General features: G+C 41.6%; 1 protein-coding gene across 9 annotated transcripts in view; it reads right to left on the minus strand.

The window, feature by feature from the left end:
* Positions 1–5,592: 5,592 nt before the first annotated feature.
* TPP2 (tripeptidyl peptidase 2) overlaps positions 5,593–16,836 on the minus strand; it is a 70,268-nt gene continuing 59,024 nt past the window's right edge. For 3 of the 9 annotated variants that reach the window (XM_054506404.2, XM_045869675.3, XM_045869676.3), the window contains 6 exons: positions 15,390–15,486; positions 14,053–14,183; positions 10,256–10,463; positions 10,091–10,162; positions 8,338–8,457; positions 5,593–6,534 (listed from right to left, as the gene is read on the minus strand). In XM_054506404.2, coding sequence (XP_054362379.2) covers positions 6,445–6,534; positions 8,338–8,457; positions 10,091–10,162; positions 10,256–10,463; positions 14,053–14,183; positions 15,390–15,486 — 718 coding nt within the window. In that variant the 3' untranslated portion in view covers positions 5,593–6,444. Of the gene's footprint in view, positions 6,535–8,337; positions 8,458–10,090; positions 10,163–10,255; positions 10,464–14,041; positions 14,184–15,389; positions 15,487–16,836 lie in introns of all 9 variants that reach the window. The other 6 variants (XR_010409919.1, XR_010409921.1, XM_045869678.3 and 3 more) reach the window with 4 other exon arrangements.

Consider the following 16,836-nt stretch of genomic DNA (forward strand, 5'->3'; position numbering starts at 1 on the left):
GAGGCTACTGAGTGACAGTGTAAAACAGTAACATGGACTAAAAGTGAAAAATACGGGAATGGTACTAGAATAAGGAAATTGTCAAGGATGTTGTCTTAGGAACTTCCTAAGAGAATCCACTCTACGAATGCCCTGCTTCTGTGCCAATGAATTGCTGGGATCATTTCAAGTTAGATTTCTGGATTGTCTGTTTTCCCCCCACAAATTTATGATTAAAATTTCTAGAAAAGTAGAAAAGAATGGAATTTTTGTGTGTTCTGATAAAGGAAGGCTACAAAAATACCTAAAACATCATGATTATAAAATGTTAAAACAGCAGGGCGGCCTGGGTGGCTCAGTCTTTAAGCATCCGCCTTTGGCTCAGGTCATGAGCCCAGGGCCCTGGGATGGAGTCCCGCATCGGGCTCCCTGCTCGGCGGGAAGCCCGCTTCTCTCTCTCCCACTCCCCCTGCTTGTGTTCCCTCTCTTGCTGTGTCTCTCTCTGTCAAATAAATAAATAAAATCTTTAAAAAAAAATGTTAAAAGCTTCTTCTCTAATAGGGGAGAACAATAAAAAATCCAGCTACCACCATTTCTCAGCATTGTACTAGAGGCTTTAGCCAATGTGGGAAAGCAAGGGAATAAAACATGCACATTTAGAATGCAAGAAAAGGGCACTATTTGCGGATGATAACATTGTTTATGTAAGCCAGGGTCAGCAAACCTTTTCTGTAAAGGGCCAGCTAATAAGTATCTTCAGTCCACATACTGTTTCTACAGAATATGTGTATTATGTATATATTTACAGCCAATTACAAAAATTCAAGATCTACTCTTAGCTTGTTGACCCTGCAAAAAACAGGCTATGGGTTGGATTAAACATATAGGCCCTGGTTTGCTGACCCCTGGGACTATGGATAATCTACAGTGGAATTACTGGAATTCCTGAGTTTAGCAAAGTTGCCAAATATCAATATTTTATATAAAGCTCAGTGATGTTACAGCATGGGACCTGACCCTTAAATCTCTTCTTAGACTTATAAGTAGATTTCTTTCACATTTCCAGGACAAAAGGATATGATGATCATATGCTTATTTCATTATGTTCTAAATGGATACAGGTCTGCCCTTTTAGAAAAGCCAGACTGATCACAATTCTAAAGACTTTGTCTTCAAACTTCTATAGGAAAATTTAAATATATTAAAAGTAGACGAATCGTACACCTTAAACGTGCAGTTTATTGTGCAGCAACTATAATTCAATAATGCTGGTTAAATAAGTGGATGAAAGAATCATGACCTCCCCCCTCCCCAGCTGGCCGCCATGGATTTTCAATTCCTGGCAAATCTTGTTTTATCTGTACCTCCACCTACTTCTCCAATTCTGTATTAATTAGAAGGAAATAATAGATATCCGTTCTTCTGTAGATTTGGTTCATAAATACGATACACATAACCATAACTTTATCACCCTAAAAATATATTTTATGTAATATAAAATTTAAACTAAGTAATTTAGTATTATATATTTTGGAAAATCCAGGGTTCCAATTTCCATTTGTCTCCTAAATGCCATGACATTTATTTTTAGAGTTTGTCTGAACTGGGATCCAGATGAGGTCCACATTTGATTCACTGACTGGCTGGCATGTACCTGAAGTCTCTTTTGACCTGTAGCTTCTCCCTCCCTCTCGCTTTTTCCTCTGGCCATTTATCTGCTGAAGAATCTGAGTTGTCTGTCCGGTAGCATTTCTACCCGCTGCGTTATGTTGAACAGCATCATCAGAGTATCCTTCAAAATGTCCCTCCACCCTGTTCTTCCTGTAAATTGTACATTTTCATGACTCAGCTTTGGGACCACCCAGGCCAAGCGCAGCTTGGACCAAACTCCAGCCAAATTATACTCGTGAGTGAGAAGAAGTGGTTGTTAGAAGCCACCGAGTTTTGAGATGGCTTGGTAGACACATCAGTGAGGCATATAGGTTAGTACCTTTTAAAATCACACATAAGATGAAGATTATAGAAGATATTTCCGGCTGCTTTATATTCGACTCACATTTTGGATAGGACTTGGCATAGTCAGGTCCTAGAGCTTTCACGTCATGACTGGAAATGCAGGCAGTCCCGGACATCTGTCCCTGATCCTGGAACTGTAATTATTCATGTTTGACCCTTGAGAGCACATGGCTTCATAAATTAGACACTGGCTTGTTGAGTTTTTGAAATCCTCTCATAAAAGCAGGGCTTCTAAGCGACACTAACAAGACCTTTGCAGGAGGCGTGCAGCGAGCCTGTTGCCACACAGTGCACAGCGTCTAGACCGTCTCTGCCTCTTGCCTGGCCCGCCGCCCGCCGTGCACTCCGGGAAGGCCGCTCCTGCGGGTGAGACACCCTGGGGCCTTCACCGGAGAGCAGTACTTACACCTCCCGCTTCTTTCCTAGCTTCCTCCTTCAGTTAGGACTAATGCCGTTTTTTCCTCTTATTAACCATGTTCAGACTAATAACGTTCAGAGCTTATTCTTACTTTCTTATTCCTTAAGGAAGTCTCTGTTCAAGAGTTTTGAAGATTGAGGGAATGAAAAGGATCCCTCGTTTCCATCTCTATGCATGCTTCTCTGACTTAGATCCTACAGAGAAAGACAAAAACATACCTTTTAATGCTAGGCCACTGAGAGCACAGAGAATGAAATGCTGCAGAGGAAGACTCAAGTTAATTCAGATTCAATAAATTTTGAGTTGTAACAGACACACTGAATATACCGCCTGAATTTCTGGAATAGACCCATGGAGGTCTAGTGATGGGGCTCATCAGGGCCTGAGCCAGGACTAGAGAGCAGAGATCTGGGCTGGGATTCCAGCCATTCGGTCCAGACATCTCACTGTCAAGTGGGTAAGGAGGAGAGGGACCAAGTGGGAAGGAGGGGACCGGGCCGTGCTCTTCCAGGGTGATGACAAGTTATCCAAGGGAGGGGTGAGAAATCCCATGATGGCAAAGCTCCTACTGATGACAACTGGGGAGCTGTCACTGGAAAGGGGCCAGAGACCTGTGCTGAGCACATGCTCTGTACCATCTCTAATGTTTAAGAAGTACCTACCTCTTTCAGTTGTCTTCAGTGGACGTGGTACAAAAATTGGCTGCCATTACCTCAAACAGGAAAACTGTCCCTGGCTTTTTTTTAAGATTTTAGTTTATTTGAGAGAGAGAGCACACGCATAAGAGAGAGAACAGAGTCGGAGGGAGGGGCTGAGACAGAAGCAGGCTCCCCGCCCAGCAGGGAGCTGGAGATGTGGGCCTCCAACCCCGGAACCCGGGATCATGACCTGAGCTGAAGGCAGGCGCTTAAAAGACTGAGCCACCCAGGTGCCCCTGTCCCTGGCTTTTCTGAGTACTATTTTACATTCTACATTCACAGTAATGATTTTATTGAGGACACTTTCTTCTAGAGCTTATTCAGGTTCAGCTATCACCATGGAGGCAGTGTGATCAGGACAGAAAGCAGAGGCTGACAAGACAGCCACCAAGTCAGGGCCTCTCACCATTGGTTCCACAGATGGAGCTGATCTTTCTAGAAATCACAGTTCACAGCAGATTTTGCCAGTCTGTGGATGTATCTGCAACTCCCACAGCAAACTAACCAATCTTCATTTTAAAATTTTACATCTGTGGAAGACTTTAACCCCAATAGAAGAGGTAAGTTGGTAATTAGAGAAGTTTTTGTTACAACTGAGAACTTCCTAATGGCTTATAGAGCCTTAAAAAACAAAAAACAAAAAACCCCAAACTTGCCTGAAAATATTCATGCTTTACCGAATGTACTATTAAAAGCTCCATTATTTCACTACCTCCTTCTGAAAACACATAGCTCACTTGTTTGCTTTTCAGTACTGAAGAGAGGGAGGGTCAGGGGCCGCCGACTCACGACATCACATACAGCAGGCTGCCACTAACTGGCCTGCAGGGAGGGCCCAGCTGCTCCCTGTGCCTGGAGCTCCGCATTGTTCTTGAAAAGCGTATCCAAAATCCACCAGGGGCTGAATTCTTCTTCCACATTATAAAATATAGCACAAGGACCAAAACCTGAGAGAGAAAGTAAGAAATCAGGGAGCTCTGGATTGATGGTGTTTTTATATAAAAATAAGTCGTATTTGAAGGATCCTAGAATTAATTGTATCTTTACCTAACTCAGAAGATAGTCTTTCAAAATAAATGTACTACCAGAAAGTTTCTAACCTTAAATTTATATTAAAATTGGATGCTAAATTCATGTGCTTAAAAAAAAGTGTGATGTCCATGAAAATGGGGGACCCATTGTGTCAGTGAAAAAGCACTATTGTAAAGATTTGCTTTCTAAAGAGTAATGAGAAAACTGGCAAAAATTCTCAAAGGCAACTTTTTTCAGAAGTGTGGGAACTAACCAAAGGCCTGGAGCAAGCTGTGTGTTTTACTCAAGTAAGCTGGCCGAATCTCAGTAAGAACAGCATACTATGATGTTCCTAACTCTCCTGTTCCATCCCATCTCCAGCTCGACAAGTTACCTGGAAAACCAGCAGCCTGGGAATCACTGGAGGGAGCCCAACACGGGTGGGAGCTCTTCCCAAGCTTGTAGTGGTTGTTCCCTAGAAAACCGTCTTCATGAAGGCCATCTTCATTTTACTAGACTCAGCTCTCTCTCAGGCTGAGGGGTCTTTTCCTGAGGGGATGTTTGTCTAGATGATTACAGGCAATTGTGTAATTTTGTGGCTGCCTGAGATGGTGAACAGTTGGGGCTAATCCAAAGGCTTAAAAGGAAAAGCTGGGAAATGAGATGTTCACAGGGGCTTTGAAACCTGGTATCCAGAAGGCCATGCACATCCTAGGGCTGCACACATCCTCATGAAGAACCTGAGAAGGACCCAAGCTTTCACCTCTGGCTGCCCCTGGGGATCTATGCAAGCAGTCAGCACTCACTAGGAATGGCAAAACCTGCGTTATAAAACGGATTCTATAAAATAATCAACCAGTCAGTCACCCTACCCTTTCTGTGCCTCTCAATTTCTCCACTGGATGAACATGTATACATGGGAACCTGTATGACTGAGGATAAAAGTACGTGTTTGTGAGAGAATATACATGTGGTTGTTCGTGGACGGACTTTAAATTCTAGATGGCTCAGAAATTGTTTGCGTGCATATTTGTATTTTTTCATAAAGGCTCTTGTTTTTATCATATAAAAGGGTCAACTAACCCAGAAAACAGTTATGAGAGACTAGGTAAGATTAACTGGGAGGTCTTTTATAATAGCAAATTCTAAAAGAACGAGATTTGGAAACCACACACACACACACAAACACGTTTGCTGTCAGTGAGTAGAGGCTTTTCAATATTATCTATGTGTGTCTTTTTATTTTATGGAGGAAGGATGAGAGAAGCAAGTATAGTAGCCAGAAAGATAAAAATAATAAAAAGCCAAAAACATACACAAAAGTTAATCACGTAAGAATTGGCAATATATTCAAATAACTGCAAGCCTATAGGAAATATAAATTACTTCACGTTGAATTTTTTGTCTATTGATTTAATATATTATTTCTGTACTAACCCCAAACCTTATTTATGAAAAATTAAGACCAACTTTAAGAAGCTTCAATATTCACTTTTATTATTTATAAAAAAAATTAAGGTATCAGAATGCATATGGTATATACTGTGATCTTGGTTTTGCACATTTATTCACGTGTTTTACATTATTTCAACTTTAATGAACATACCATATGTGTATCTTTTACAATACCTGATAAAGATTTAGCTGTCTGGCACTTATACATGTATTATTAGTTCATTCTGATGCTCTGCATGTCAAGAGGATGTTAAAAATGATTGACCTGAAATAACGCCAAGATGAAGATGTAGATTTAGTGAAGCAGTTACGCTCCAGCAATTGCCACACATTTATTTGTGCCCGTTTTATTTTTTCCCCTTAATTGAGTGTAAACTTTTGCAAAAAGAAGAAATCTGGAAATGAAGTTGTGTTACTTTTTAGTCCAATAAATAATTTTAGCTACGCTTAATGTAGCTTTTTAAGGCCTTCATACAATTGAAAAAATTAAAGTTGAGCATGTTAAAACCCTGTTCATTTATAAAATAAAAAATAGAATTTTACAGGTTTGCAGTTAAAAGTCACTGTTCAAAACCGATCATGCATGTAATAGCTGCAACCCAACTGACAGTCCTCGGTGCTGGCAGTCAGGGCACAGCCCGCTGCCAGCAATGTGAGGCATTAAAAAAACACCATGATGTCAGAGGTCTAGGTTTACATGTATTAAGCCACACGCCAGCAAATTCTCTGATAAATACACATCATTTTAATAATCAGTATTTGATAGCGGATGAAAACATGCATTAGACTAAAAATGCCACAAATTTGTTTTTATATCCATTCACTATAAAACTTTCTTTTTTAAAATTTAAAGTCTTGGTTCCTATTTTAGAATACACAATAATCAGGAGGATACATGATGGGGAGCCAGTTTTCAGTAAAAGATGCACAATGGGTCCATCCAAGTAACTTCATCAGCTATAACAAAACACAAAAACATATTATTAAAGAACAGATTTTCTAAGCCCAATATTCAGGGTAAATTCTGTATTTAATAATAATGAAGGGTAGCATGCAGAACTTTCCTTCCCTCCAACCCACCCACCAACCACCCTTCCTACTAACTGATCTTCCTTACCATCAACTAACCTACCCACTTTCCTACCAACCAACCTCTACAGGCGATAATGACCATCCCGGCCAACCTTCCTTCCTTCCTGTCTTTCTACTAACCTTTCTGTCTTCCTTTCTTTCTTCATTCCGACTTACTTGCTCCCTTCCTTCCTACCAAACCAGTTGCCTATCTTTCTTAGTCTGACTGTAAGCCAAACACTGTTCTAGACATCGGGAAAACAGCACTGAATAAACTCACTTCCCACTTGCAGGAAAGTTGTGTTTGGAGTTTGGAGAACCAAAGAATAAATAAGCAAATCAATGAACAGATGAATAAATGAGTACGTACTTAAGCTGCATATATCAAGTATACAACAAAAATAAAACCTGATGAGATAACAGAGTGACTGGAAAATGAGATGGTCAAGAATGGGATCTCCGAGGAGGTGACATTTATGGGGAAATCTGAAGAAGAAACCTACTCTGAAAACCTGGGGAAGAGCTTTCCATACAGCTGAACTAGTTAGGTCCCCTGGCGGGAAGGGGCGGGAAGGGGCGGGAAGGGGCGTGGTCGCTGTTTCAGCCAAAAGCAGAGCCAATCCGGGAAGTGTGACAAGGGATGCGGCTGGGAAGGAAGGCAGGAACCAGATCACCTGGGGCCTTATGGGCCACAGGAAGGAGTCAGGATTTTATCCTAAATGTGATGGGGCTTCACCAGGAGGTGTCTAAAGCTATCTTTTCCAGCGGTGGTGTGGAGAACAGACAGTACGGGAGCAGAGTGGAGGGGACACAAGTTACAAATCCCCTGACGTGAACATGCAGGCCAGTCACTGGCTTTACCGATGCGGGAGCTCACAGATCATAGTCGACGTGGATGAGAATCACACTATACACATTAACGATTCGTTCCATAAAGAGTTCTCTTAACCTATTCAAAGATCTGAAGATGCTAATTTAAAATGTCTTACAATTTGGACTGACCAGTAAAGGTACACAGAAAAGGTCTAAGAGGGAAGATAACCTACAGTTTACTCTAATTATAAAAAATTTCCCCAGGAACTTACTGATTAGTTTTATATCCAAAGACTACCTTAAATATAGAGACCAGACCTTGGCCACATTTGGCATGACCAAGCTGCCCACCCAACCTCATACGCCCTTTAGGCACAAACCACCTGTGCGTGTCCACAGACAAGATGAGGCTACGACAACTTCTGAGAAGTTCATTAATTTTTACACTTGACAATTAACTTGTACAGGAGTTTTAAAAATTTAATAATAAGTTTAAAAAAGGTAAAGAGCTTACTGGCTGTCTCTCATGCTTTTTTTTTTTTTTTAATTTATTTATTTGAGAGAGAGAATGAGAGAGCACATGAGAGGGGGGAGGGTCAGAGGGAGAAGCAGGCTCCCCGCCGAGCAGGGAGCCCAATGCGGGACTCGATCCCGGGACTCCAGGATCACGACCTGAGCCGAAGGCAGTCGCTTATCCGACTGAGCCACCCAGGCGCCCCTCATGCTTTTATTTTATAGTTCACATTGCATGAATGAGAGCAGCAATCAGTCATGATAAAGTCAGTATCGCTAAATCACTACAATAAGGCTTTTAGCTATCTGATCACTATGTGATACTGAGGTGACACTTAACAGTGACAATTTAATACCACTTACTTGAATACAATTTTTCCAGTTTTCTTTTGTTGGTTTTTCTTCCACAAGTTTAGTTGCAAATTTAAGGCCTCTCCCATACAATTTATGTACTAATGCATGCTTGTATGCAAATGTTAAAACCTATAATGTAAAACAAGATAAGGCTTATCTGTGAAATATTTACATTTTATGGCTTATAGCTTTAATAATGAAAAAATTAAGGTCTTAACAGAAGTGTAGCTTTTAAAATGAACATTTTATACCAAGCAAATTTCAAAGATGTCTTAAAACAAAAGTTGAATATTCCACAAAAAAACTTATTTGGGGGTAAAAAATTAAACTGGGATAAATCACTAGCTCTTGGAATCTACATCAAAACACCTCTTCATGCAAAGGGGAGCTAACATAAATGATCACAAAAATGCAAATAAGGATAGCAGTACAAAACTATAAAGAGTCATTATAAATTACCAAAACTGCAAAAGGGGATGAAGTAAAAAAAATAAAAATAAAAAACTATATTGTATAAACGTACTCTTACTTTCAATTAATTCCTTTTGTGTAAGTTTGTACCTTCAATTAGTGCATCTGTCAATTATACTTGTAAGCACTTATTCATATTTTTGGTCTCCACTTTTAGAACGTAGAGGATGACCTCAAAGAAAGGAATCCTATCACGTTTATTTGTATTCTGGAGCCAAGCAAAGTGTAAACGGACAGGTAATACAACGCACGGCCCCTAGTTCGGTGCCGGTGTCACGGCAGACGGGGCTGCTGCGCGGTCCAGCGCTTACCCCGCCCCCGGCCCTCATTCCTGTGTTTCGCGCAGCAAGCCCAGCACTAGGCGAGCAGCAAACACGCCCCAGTCGTGTGTTAGTAACGACAGCAAATACTGCTCAGGTCAGTCCCTGTACTTAAGCCTCATTCACCAGAAACTGTGAGATGTCACTCTCCTCATTCATCAGGGAAGAAACGGAGGCATCAGAATTCAGTCACTTGCCCAGGGTCATACAGATAAAAATGGCAGAAGGGGGATTCGAACTCCAGGGTCTGATTCCAGATCCAAATTCTCACCCTCTGGTGCCACACTGACTCCTTCAGCTTCCTGACTCTAACTCCCTTCCTTCAGCATGAGCACGACTGCACTGTGGTGGGAAAACCTCAAGCATTTAGGAAACTTTTCCTCCTTTCTCATAGGTCTTCACTACAAATTATCGTAGTTTATCTAGAAAACAAGCATCTGTCCAGTAAAACAAAACTAATGGCTTGTGCTGGGTTAGGAGAATTCTACTGATTTCATTTACTTTATTTTTCTTTATCTTCAGAAGAAAGGAAGATTGACAAAAACTTGTAATTATATAATCCCTACTGTACGAATTATAGTAGAGAGCTATGAGATTTAACATGTTTTTATAGCCCAAATCCAAAAAGTTCGTCAATGTTACTTTTTCTTAACTGGGTCTTAAAACTGATGAGCTATAAATCCAGTTGATAATTATTTAAAAGTCAAAGAGCTTTGAGAAAAATAACATCTAAAGTAAACAGAATGCCCACCGCCCCGCCCCCCATCCCCGACAAATCAGTACATAAACAGATACGGGAAGGCATGAACACAATTTCTAGATGTTCTTAATTCTAGCTTCATACATAACTGGCTTAACCAAAAGGCACATTCTCAAACTGTTTTCCAAATTAGTTTGGCTAAAGAGCCACTGTGCAGATAGAGAAAATAAGTAAAATGGTTCTAAAACAGGTAAGACAAAGGAGGTCTCACTAAACACAATGTCTTCTTCAGAGCCCAGCTTAGCCACACTCCATATATTTTCTTCCTCTTCTGGCCAGGGAGCTGGGAAACAGTAAAGAGTAGGCAATGGGGCACAAGGGAGGTTTGTGAGGTAACCCCCAAGAACTGTGCCAGAGCAAGAAGCACAAAGATTACCTTATTGTCAAAAAGATCAGTCCATTTTGTAGTTTCCCAAAAAGTTTCCATCACAGAATCCAGAGTGTTTTCTCTTTCCTCCTCTCTTCCTTCGGTGTCGCTTGAGACAGCCCCGTCTTGATCTTGGGCGTGAAGAAGATGGTCGGCCAGGGCACAGCCTTTTCTACAAAGGGCATCCACGAGGGTAGATTTCTGTTTGTCCATATCACTGTGCGCCAAATCAAAAACAATGCACAGATCAGTAAAATTCCTTAAAAAGTACAGACTTGTCTGAAACTAATAAGCTCATGCATTCTTTGCGTCAGATTTACAATGCAGAAATTATTATACATCAAATAAGAGTCCTTATTTTTAATAAACATCAAAGAAGCCACTACATTGTACATACGGATTAAATGAGTTAGGAGAGCTGTCTTCGGTTGAAACAGAATACCATAAAGCAAAAGAAGTGAAAGGCTGTTCAGCTCTAAATTCCGCCAGCTTACATCAGAACAGCATCTTTTAGGTATTTAGATTTCTTGTAAATAGCAATCATCACACATTTATGCACCGAAGTACAGAAGTTCTTTCAGGGCTGAACCTAACTTTCATTTATAAATCGAGCACACCCTGTAAAATGCTTCCTCTATGCCAGCAAACTGCTTTAGCACTTTCACATATTAACTCATTTACAGTCAAAACAATTCTATAAGTAAGATACTATTAATTATCCCCATTTTGCAAAGGAGGAAACTGAGGCACATAGAGATTTGTTCAAGGTCCATCGGTTAGGAAGTAACAGATCCAGGACTTGAAGCTACTTAGGTCTGCTTCTAGAATCCCTGCTCTTAATCACTACGGTAAAATTGCCTTGCTGTATAGGGCAGGCATCTGGGTTGTTCTGATGTATTCCAAGTGCCCAGACAATGCCTGGCATAGGACAGGACAGAAACTCAATAAATCATTGCTGAATGAAATACAGTAACGACCTACACTCCAGGGGATAGTGGTAGTCTTTAGGATACTTGCTTATCTGAGGCATTTTGTCCAACTCATATCCCACATGTGTGAAGACAATGAGGATTAAAAGTGCTGAGAAGGTGCCCACAGGGCACTCAGACATGGAAACAGACTGTCTAACAGTAAGAACGATTCTGAAGGACTCAGGAGTGGAATGTGCAACATATGAAATCTGCTGGCGCCACGAAATCAACAATTAGTACAAAAGATAATGAAAATGAGAAAACAACAACTTGTTACAACCCAACAAAGTTACCCATCTTAATACGTTTGCAACAGATAAAATTAGGCCAAAAAAGATGCCTAGGACTTTCAGCAAAGAGTTTCAAAGCTTAAAAGAACTAACTTTCACTCTTTTTGGGGAAACGTGTCAGGGAACTGCTTGGTTACTTTGTGGACTCAGGAACAAAAGGATTTCTGAGTTGAAGGACATGTACATAGCTTCTCATTTACTAAGCGCCCCCCGCCCCCATCCCACCTTTTCTATGCCAGTCACCTTCTGAAATGTCTTACACCAGTATTTCATTTATGCTTTACAGGAGTCGGACACAATTATTGTCCTCATTTTGTGAAGAAGGGGGCCTTGGTACAGAACTGGATTGGCAAGGCGGGTTTGATCATCCATGGCAGTGCTGACTGATTGGTCCTAGCTGCCCAGAGAAGGGCTGGAAGGACGCAGAACTTAGGGGGTGACATAGGTGTGCTGTACGTGCCAGTCCTCGATTAAACTACCTGCCAGACCCAATAACCCAGTAACTCCACATATTTGGAATATTCCTTCCCTACCCTCATCTAACTCAGAACGGATCAGCTCAGATCAAATACTTTATCCACAAGGCTTTCTCCACTCCATTTCAAGTGAAATCAGCTCTCCTCCCTACAGGCTTTCACAGTTTAAAATATTCACTATAACTCTTAATCACATCCTAGCTAGTACCTTCACCTTCTGCATCAGAGGACTAATAAGATTGAAACACAGGTAGTCTTGGTCTGTGACTCACTTTAACCTGGAATTAAGAGTTTCCTCTGTGGAGAGGAAGACGTAGGAAAGACAGGCCAAACTACCAGCAGGGCTAAATGGACCTTCATATTTAAGTTTTAAACATTATTTCCTAGACACGTGAGTCTGAAGAGAGGACACCACTTTCACAAACTAAGAAATAACAGATGCTAGAAGGGACGGGGGCAGCTCCTAGCAGAGGCCACAGTGAGGTCAAGGCAGCCTCAGAGGGGCCACGGTTTCCCGCAATGAGTTTCTCATGGGCGATCCAGCCCAGACTCCTCTGGCAACAGGGTTAACATGGAATGGAATTCAGGAAGTAAGTGCAGTGTAGACTACTCCAGCCAGAAGCCAGGGGCCCCAGAGGGGACAGGAGACATCCGGATATGACTATTGGCTGAGGGGTGGACCCTGAAGACCAGGAGAAAAGGACTTGTCAGTGGAGGGCAGCTATGAAGGAAATGGAGGGGAGGATTCAGACCGAGACACAAAGGTCAGCCTCGGAGAGGGGTCCCTGCCCTCTCCGACACAGAAAGGAAGCATGAAGATGGGCAAGGCGGAGCTGATGCCCTATTTTTCTATGAGAAAGAAATGAGGCGTATGAATCTTCTCAAGATGGGCAGGAATGCAAGGGCTGCTTATCAAGAAATGGAAGACCTAGCTTGGGACAGACCCGGCGTGAATCTGGCTCTCCCGTTTCCAGCACTGGCACCCTAGGCCGGCCACGTATGCTCTGAGCCTGTTTGTTCTTCAGCAGATACGGGGTAAAAACGCCCGTGGTTGGCATGTTATTTAGAAGACTAAGTTTAAGTGAGATAATGTATTCAAAATATCTCAAATAATTCCTGGTACATAACTGGCACTTCACAAACGGACAATGACAACACAGCCATGTTTGAGATTATTCCTTTAGAAGGTGGGGAAGGGTGCAGATCATGCCAACAACCTAATTTGAGTAACTTTTATTCTGCTTGAAAACTACTGCTTGTAGACTTATAAGAGCTGTAGTATTAGTATAAACAACATAATATGCAGAGTTCTAGCAGTTTAGAATCAAGAACTTCAGAGAGAAAGAAGTGATCTGACTGAAGCTGCAGGAATCACTGTAACAGCTCTAAGAGGAGGCGATATTTCTACCCTCACAGGTAATGACCTCCGGGTGAAAATAAACCAAAGTGAGGGAGGGAAAGCTGGTATCGGAAGAGCTCCCACAAAACGGTCCTGAGAATTCACGGAAGGTGGAGGCTCCGGAGGCTGAGGGGCCATCACACTCCACACGCTCAGGTGCCACCAAGCGACGCCTGTTTCACGTGTTGCGCTGGGTTTCTTGAAGCGAAACCATTACCCCCTTCCCTTCACCCCACGTGATACCGTTATACCAGTTCCTAACTCAAGTTGCTAGGTGACAGTTTCAGCCTGACTTTATTTGTGTTACCAGGCATTACAAACTAAATCTGGGCTTTTCATGCTATTGGTCAATTAACATTTAGAAATTAATCTTTTTTGCCTTCTCCGTATGTCCAGTTCCCACAAATCCCCAAGTGGCGGGACTGTTTGATCACAGCTACTCAAGTCTCTCCACCACAACAGCACCTAACGGCAGCGAAAACAAACCCCTTTTCTTTTGCTTAATCTCAAACGACTGAAGAAAACTATTATGAAATATCTAAGGGTGGACTATCCAAATACTGATTAACTCCAGGGACGTAACAAATAGCAGAAAAGAAGAATATTCTCATTAATTTTAAAAAGTAACTAAGAAATGAGATGCAAGAAAGATTATTTACTGGTTAGGTACTTTTTTATAGTAGCTGCATCGGGCCTGGGGTCAGTCTTCATTGCCATATAAACTGCTAGGGCCGTTTGATCTATATGAGAAATAACAGCATCTGCAGCTTCAACAATTTCATTAAGTCTTTTCATCCGTTCCTAGGGAGGAAAAAAAAGAAATAAGGAATGGATGTATCAGCGAGTACACCAAAGTACCTTCATTTCTGTCGTCCTAACCGCGAGAGTCACAACTCCGGAGTGAGGGGGCTGGGCAGTCTCCTCGGAGCCCAGAGGGCTCTGTGCTGCCCGTGCTGTGATTTTGCCACGATGTCAGCATCGCGGACCTGAGCTCAGACGGGGAATACCCAAGACACATCCTCACTGCCGTTGGATGGTGAGGGTGGGCAAGATAAAGGGTTCACAGAAACGTAGTGCTTTCTACCAAGGCAACTCCTTTTCTGGGCATCTTAGAAACACGACTGGCTAGGTTACTCCAGTCACACACCACATGAAAACAGAATGGAAAAAAGCACCTGCTGATGAACATTCTTCCTAGTTTATTATTAAAACCACAAAGATGAGAGTAAACAAGAATAGACCCAACAGAGTCTAACTACAATCACCACGGTGCTCGTGGTGCTCTTAGTAATTTGCTCCTCTTGTGAGTCTTAGAGGTCTCCTTTCAACACCTTCAAGTTTAATCTGAACCCCGGATAATTTTTAATTGTTTATGGCTAGCACTTTCCTACTGGCAACATTAATCAACGAGAGCTGTTAAGACAGTTTGGAACGATGGCCAGTTCTTAAAAATTAGCATCAGTAACAAAGTTAATGCAAAGTAGGAGTTCTTTGTTTGCTGCAGGTCTTTAGATCTGCAGCAGGCCAGGACCTGTGCCCTGGAGGTGAATGTCAGAAAAGCAACCCTCAGGATATCTTACCTCCTTAGTCTTCCCACTGACCAAAAATATGAGCGGGAATTCTACGCTGAACTCAGAGTAATGGCTAAGTCCTGTAATTACCTTAATGAAAATAGTTAATATCTGAGAAACAAACTGAGGGTTCTAGAGGGGAAGGGGTGGAGGGATGGGTTAGCCGGGGGTGATGGGTATTAAAGAGGGCACGTATTGAATGGAGCAAACAATGAATCATGGAACACTACATCAAAAACTAATGATGTAATGTATGCCGATTAACATAACATAATAAAATAAAAAAAAGTTAACAGAACATGCAATTTGTAGAAACATGTTTTCATTTGGCAAGAACACAAGACAAATATAAGGCTGCATTTTTATTCAATGTATAAACTTTATCTAATGTTACAAACAAAATGAAATACTCATATTAAGAATGAACATGTCCAACCTTTTCAGCATCCAACTGATGAAGTCTTGCAACATACAGAGGAAGATAATTAGGATATGTTTCTTTCAATTCATTATAAATGTCACTAGAATCCAGCCTATGTATATAAGAAAGAGAGAAACATATTTTGTTTCTTTTAGAAAGAAAACAATTTCTGTCTTCCCTATTATTTAACACTGCTTTGAAGTTCCAGTCCATAACATAAGGCATCAATCTGAAACATGAGTATCATTACTGAGGATTATCATTATTTGCAGTAGTATAAATATGCTTAACCTAGAAAAACCAACTGTAAGAATCAAGTTTTCATACATGCTAGGTATAGATGTATAAAGAGGAGGAAAAAACATTCATATAGCAAGAAAGATGAAAAGATCTAGAAATGTCCAAAATGTATAAGAAAAATGTAAACTTTTCTGAAAAATCTGAAGTCTTGGATGAGTGAAGAGACATTCTGCGTTCTTGAATGGGGAAGCTGAATAAAGCTGACTAACTGGGTGATGAGGAGCAGTAGTCTGGGGTCTTCCTGGCTTGCCTTGCCTGCCCTGAAACCACCACTCCCTGGGCTGGGCTGGGGGGGCCCCAGTGTTCTCAGCAGCACCACCCTAAGGCAGGCCCTCTGTTCCGCGCCCCACCCCCGCCCCCCCACTGGCTCATCACTCCGCCTCAGCGCTTCTCCCAGGAGGAGAGTCCCCTGTCTGGGAGCTGAGGGGCGAGGGAGCCTGTATTCCTGGCTGCGAGTGGCCTGGATTCGAGGAGGCGTGTCCCTGAGCTGGCGGTGTGGAAGCAGGGAGTGGCCTGGGCTCAAGTACCACAGATTCTCACTTTTCTTCCCAAACTACAGATGTTCTTGAATAGGTGTTTCTTCATCCTTTGCTGTATGCCCTTACAATCATCTCCAGAGGTTTTAAAAGGCTGATTTTTTAAAAAGGATTTTCACTAGTTTCCGGGGGATTGGGTTCCTGGGACTCCTCACGCTTCTGTGCCAGAAGTCAATCTCTGCCGTTTCACTTTTGAAGGATTTACATTGTATTTTCAACTGTTTACAACATCTTACTATCAGCCAGAGACTGACTGACAGACAGACTTTGACTTCTGGTGGAGACGCAGTCTAGTTTTTAAGTGGAAAAGTTAAGTCTGAATGTAGACAGACCCTGTAACCGGTTCAATCCCTGGGAATTATTTTCACGATATGATGACGTCTGTTCTCTAGAAGAGCTCAAGACTGCAAGGATGCACACATGTTCAGCTAATGAGGACTCCCATGGAAAAGCAGTGGTCAGAGAAATACTGCATAACACAAATGGAAAAAGCAATCCATTTGATTAGAGAAAATAAATTTCTACTATGTAAAAAGTAAGCTAAAAGTAAAAAAATAAGCTGGGGGAAAAATGTGTACAAGTACAGCAAAGCATTAATATCTTTTATGTTAAAAAGTTAAAAGAAA

Source organism: Mirounga angustirostris, unplaced genomic scaffold, assembly GCF_029215605.1.
Source record: "Mirounga angustirostris isolate CCGP_5_RB_7025 unplaced genomic scaffold, mMirAng1.0.hap1 SCAF_3, whole genome shotgun sequence".
NCBI classification, from domain to species: domain Eukaryota; kingdom Metazoa; phylum Chordata; class Mammalia; order Carnivora; family Phocidae; genus Mirounga; species Mirounga angustirostris.